Below are 5,320 nucleotides of genomic sequence, written 5' to 3'. Positions count from 1 at the left end.
CCGCATCTGCAAGCGGGGGGTAGGGGGTGGAGGTAAAGGGGGTGGGCTCGAAGTCCCCAGGGCGTGGTAGGCTGGTGGCTGCCGGGTCCTGCAGCTCCACAGGGGACCGATTTCCTGAGCTGCCCTGGAGGCCCGGTCCTGGGTGGTAATTTGAGGTCCGGGCCCCCAACTTCCAGCAGCTGCGGAACCTGGACCCCCACTGGGCGGCATCCGGCCAGGAGAGCCCGGGCAGCCCGTCTTGTTTGTGGGATGGGAGACGATGGGGTGTGGCGTAGCTCGGAGGGCTTCCTGGAAAAAGAGGCCGCCCTGGACCGAGCTGGCTGAGGAGGCTGCCTGACCTTGCCCTGGGCCTCCACAGGGAGGGGCAGGAGGGGGTGACATTTGAGATGTGATGGGTGCCGGGAAGTGGCCTCCTTAGGCCCCTGAGAGGAGCGTGTCCCCGGCCGGTTCCCACGCACCTCACAGCTGGTCCTCTGGCTGCATGGCCGGCTCAGAGGGCTTCACATGCCTGGAAGGGCCGGCCGGCGGCCGGGAGGGAAAGGCAGCCTGGGGCCTTGTGTCTGCACGTCTGTGTGTGCATGTGTGTCTGTGCCTGTGTTTGTCTATGCGCGCATACATGTGTGCGCTTCTGTCTCTGTGCATGTGTGCATATGCATGTGTGCATGTATGTGTGTCTCTGTGTGTGTCTGTGTGCCTATGGTGTTTGTGTGTGTCTATGTCTGTGTGTCTGTGAGTGTGTGTGTGTTTGTGTGTCTGAGTGTGTGTGTGTGTGTGAGTGTGTGTGTGTCTGAGTGTCTGTGTGTGTGTCTGTGTGTCTATCTGTGTCTGTGTCTGTGTGAGTGTGTGTCTGTGTGTGTGAGTGTGTGTGTGTGTGTGTCTGTGTGAGTGTGTGTGTGAGTGAGTGTGTGTCTGTGAGTGTGTGTGAGTCTGTGAGTGTGTGTGTGTGTCTGAGTGTGTGCCTATGTGTCTCTCTGTGTCTGTGAGTGTGTGTCAGTGTGTGTGAGTGTGTGTCCTGTGTGCCTATGGTGTTTGTGTGTGTCTATGTCTGTGAGTGTGTGTGAGTGTGTGTCTATGAGTGTGTGTGAGTGTCTGTGTGTGTGTCTGTGTGTGTGAGTGTGTGTGAGTGTGTGTCTGTGTGTGTGTCTGTGTATGTGAGTGTGTGTGTCTGAGTGTCTATGTGTGTGTTTGTGTGTGTGTGTGAGTGTGTGTGTCTGTATGAGTGTGTGAGTGTGTGTCTGTGTATGAGAGTGTGTGTCTCTCTGTGTCTGTGAGTGTCTGTGTGTCTGTGTCTGTGAGGGTGTGTGGTTTGCTGGGGATGGAGCCGCCGTGGGAGTTAGCGTTTCTCAGGGTTGGGGTTGGGGTTGCTCAGCCTGGCATCCCCGAGGGGCAGGCGGCGCTGCGTGTAACTGGCAGCCGGTTCAGTCCCGGGGCTGCCGCTGCCGGAGGGAGCTCGGCAGGAAGCTTCCCGGCTCTCTGCTCACCCACGGAGCCACACCGGCCAGGCGGGGGCTGAGTATTTAATTTCATTTTAATCAACTTTAATTTTTCGAGCCGTGTATGACTGGCGACTGCTGTTCCCCACAGAGCGGTTCCAGGGAGCCCAGGGGACGAGCTCTGTGACTCGGGGTGCGCACAGCCTAAGCAGGACTGGGACTTCGGTCCAGGTTGAGGCTGATAGATCAGAGCCGGGCTGAGGCCTGGCCCTGCCGCCCCGATGCCAGCCCTCCCGGCCGCGGCCGCCCAGCTCACATCCAGGTCGCTTTGTGTGTCTGCAGAGCTGAGGAGCCGTGAGTCTGGTCAGCCTGGCCTGGATGCCAAGGAAAATGCCAGAAGCACAGTGACCGAGGCCTGGGGTGGAGCCGGCAGGCACTGCGGTGCCCATGGACCTGCAGGCCGAGGGGCCCCCTCCCCAGCCCCCCCTGCCGGGCTCAGAGCGGCCAGAGGCCTAGGCCCGCAGGGAGGGTGTCGGCACACAGATGCCCTCCAGGCCGTGGGCTCTCCTGAGTGGGCTTCCCGAGCAGGTGTGCCAGGGGCAGAGCATGCCTGCCAAGGGGCGCTACTTCCTCAATGAGGGCGAGGAGGGCCCGGACCACGATGCCCTGTACGAGAAGTACCGCCTCACCAGCCAGCATGGGCCGCTGCTGCTCACGCTCCTGCTGGTGGTCATCGTGGCCTGCATCGCCCTCATCATCATCACTTTCAGCTACGGGGTGAGTGAGGCAGGTGGACAGGCTAGCCTGGCGGGCTTCCTGGAGGAGGCGGCACCCACTGGGGAAGCCGTGACATGTCCGTGTGTGTTTTCCACGCCCAGGACCTCTCCGGACGGCAGGCCGTGCTGGTGACGGCGTTCCTGGCGCTCGCCGTGTTCGTGGTGCTGTACGTGCTGGTGTACGTCGAGTGCCTGGTCCAACGGTGGCTCCGGGCCTCGGCGCTGCTCATCTGGGCCTGCCTGGTGACGCTGGGCTACGTGCTGGTGTTCGACGCGTGGACGAAGGCGGCCTGTGGGTGGGAGCAGGTACGAGGCAGCGCCCAGGCGCCCCTGGGGGCTGGATGCCGTTCCTCGCTGTGCCGTCTCTGGGCATCAGGTCCCTGTGGAGGCTGCATGGACCAGCACTGGGGGGTTGGCCCCGGCCCTTCCCGCTCCCAGGCTGTGCTTCTGTGACTTGGGCCCTGGGCTGACCTTGACCTCAGTCTCTGCCCCGACGGGACGGATGGAGGCGGGAGGCATGTCCGCCTGGCTGTCTGTCTGTCTGGGCTCTTCTGGGTGGACCCTCCCTGGGTTGGAGGTAACCCATGTCCAGCTCAGAAAGGCAAAAAGGCACGGACGGGCTCATGTGCCAGGAAAGGCTGAGGGGTCGGTCCTGGGGCCCCAGCAGGGGGCCACACCCGACTCCTCTGGGCTCTGCTTCCGCTGTGTCATTCACCCCCGGGCAGGCGGTGCCTGGTCGGGCCGAGATGGCCACCAGCGGGGTCTGGGCTGTGTCCCGGTGGGTGGCGGGCCGGCCCTGCACTCACCGTGTCCTGTGCCAGGTGCCCTTCTTCCTGTTCATCGTCTTCGTGGTGTACACGCTGCTGCCCTTCACCATGCGGGGCGCCGTCGCGGTCGGGGTCGTCTCCAGCGTGTCCCACCTCCTGGTGCTTGGCTCGCTGATGGGGGTCTCCTCGTCACCCAGCGTCTGGGTGTGGCTGCAGGTGAGGCGCTCTGGGGGTCTGGGTGGGGTGCAGTAGGGGTTTTGGGGGGTCTGGGTGGGGTGCAGGTAGGAGTTCTGGGGTCCTGGGTGGGGTGCAGGTGAGGGGCTCCGGGGGTCTGGGTGGGGCTGTGTTTTGGGCTGAGGGCAGCCAGGCCCGTGGGGTGAGTTGGTCCCGAAGCCTGGAGCCCTGCGGGCAGCCCGCTGGCCTCAGGGCAGGCTCTCTCTGGAAGCCGGACGCCTGGGCTGGCACCTGGCCCGTGGTACCCAGAGGCTCAGCTCCTCACCAAGTCCTGGCCCTTCTCTGGGTGCAGGGCACTGTCCTGGGTGCGGCCTGTTCCTGGGGTGTCACCCGCAGGCTGGGCCTCCCTGGGCATTCTGTCCTGTGTCCTGTGTTGAGTGAGTGAACTTAGTCACACCCAGTGCTGCTGTGATGTGGTTTCCTCCTGGCTGGGTCTGGTGCCTGCTCCGGGGGCGGAGGAGGGAGCTCTGGGCAGCTGGGGTGGGGGCTATGCCTTCGGGGACAGTCCCCGGTGCTCCCCTCGGGCTCTGAGCCCTGGGCCCTGGGACGAGCAGTCCTGCTTCCCAGAACTGACTGGCTCCCCCGGTCTCCGGGGTCCAGCCTTCTGGACCAGGGAGGGGCTGGCGGATGCCGAGCCGGCCTGAGCCCTGGTCCTGTGGTTATAGCGACTCCCCGGAGACCAGCCCTGCCTGGGCCTCAGTGTCCCTGCCTGCCCAGGAAGGGTGCAGCCTGAGCCTGAGCGGGTTGGCGGTCAGGGAACGGGCGGGGTGCCATCGCCAGCTCAGCAAGGGGGACAGTCCCCCGGGGGCAGGGGGCAGGCCACACCTGAGCCGTGTGCGCCCACCTCAGCTGCTGGCCAACGCGGTCGTCTTCCTGTGCGGGAACCTCACGGGCGCCTTCCACAAGCACCACATGCAGGGCGCCGCCCTCGAGCTCTTCACCTACACGGTCAAGTGCATCCAGATCCGCCGCAAGCTGCGCATCGAGAAGCGCCAGCAGGTGGGTGCGCGCCCCCCCACCCCCCCAAGCCCCAGCCTGGCCGACTCCCAGGCCCCAGGCCCAGCGTCCTTCTCTGTGGGCAGCAGCCGCTCCCAGAGCTGCGTGTGCAGGGGCCATGTGGCCGGACACCCCTGCAGGCTCACCCCAGGGGCTGCTGGGGACACGCAGGGATGTGTGCCCGGCTGGGTTGGTGGCAGGACACAGGCCGGCAGAGGTGGAGGGGTGATGGGCAGAGCAGAAAGGAGAGACGTGTAGGTAAAGCCTGGGTCTGATGTCGCCCCGCCTGTCCCCCTCTGTCCCCCCGTCCCCCTGTGTCCCCCACCGTGTCCCCGTGTCCAGGAGAACCTGCTGCTGTCGGTGCTCCCGGCCCACATCTCCATGGGCATGAAGCTGACCATCATCGAGCGGCTCAAGGAGTGTGGGGACCGCCGCTACATGCCCGACAACAACTTCCACAGCCTCTACGTCAAGCGGCACCAGAACGTCAGGTGGGCAGCGGCCGGGCCTGTGCGCATGGCGTCTCCTGGGGAGGCTCCCTCCTCCCGCCTCCCGTCTGGGTTGTGGGCGGCCCAGAGCTCAGACTTGGCAGCTGGGAGGTCTGGCGCACGTGTGGCCCTGGCTCCCCAGGCGGTCTCCGTCTCCCCGAGCCTCCGTGTGCTCATCTGGAGGATGGGAGTCCCGCGCGGGTAGGATGAGGCGGAGCGAATGGGGCCTGTAGTTCTGAAGTCTGCAAAGGCGAGAAGCCAGGTGTGGGCGAGGAGAAGGCCGTGCCCAGTGCCGGAGCACCGGCCGGGAGTACCATCGCTCCCTGCAGGAGGCTGGGCTGGGCTGGGGGGGTCGGGAGGCCCTGCACACTCTGGGGTTCGCTTTAAAGTGAAGCCTCAGAGCGTCTCTCCATCCCTCTGGGGGCTGCGGAGTGCAGGGGTGGCGGGGCTCCGGAGGGCCCGTGTCCCTGCAGCCCTGTCCGGCACGGCTGCCTCTGACCCTCCGCTGTCCCCCCCCACCCCCCGCAGCATTCTCTACGCCGACATCGTGGGCTTCACGCGGCTGGCCAGCGACTGCTCCCCCAAAGAGCTGGTGGTATGCTGAACGGAGCTGTTTGGGAAGTTTG

The 5,320-nt window shown here is 65.2% G+C and overlaps 1 protein-coding gene across 1 annotated transcript in view; it reads left to right on the top strand.

Moving 5' to 3' along the window:
- Nucleotides 1–5,320, top strand: part of ADCY7 (adenylate cyclase 7) — a 33,268-nt gene that overhangs the window by 16,320 nt on the left and 11,628 nt on the right. Inside the window, 6 exon segments of the mRNA XM_014528401.1 lie at nt 1,776–2,210; nt 2,312–2,515; nt 3,031–3,192; nt 4,060–4,209; nt 4,549–4,697; nt 5,223–5,320. The exon segment at nt 5,223–5,320 is cut by the window's right edge and continues 3 nt beyond it. Of these exon segments, the coding sequence (XP_014383887.1) occupies nt 1,977–2,210; nt 2,312–2,515; nt 3,031–3,192; nt 4,060–4,209; nt 4,549–4,697; nt 5,223–5,320 (997 nt within the window). The 5' untranslated portion in view covers nt 1,776–1,976.

The sequence above is a fragment of the Myotis brandtii genome, unplaced genomic scaffold (genome assembly GCF_000412655.1).
Source record: "Myotis brandtii unplaced genomic scaffold, ASM41265v1 scaffold633, whole genome shotgun sequence".
Classification (NCBI taxonomy): Eukaryota; Metazoa; Chordata; class Mammalia; order Chiroptera; family Vespertilionidae; genus Myotis; species Myotis brandtii.
Note: the sequence above shows the minus strand (reverse complement) of the source record. Positions and strands in the feature narration are given on the sequence as shown.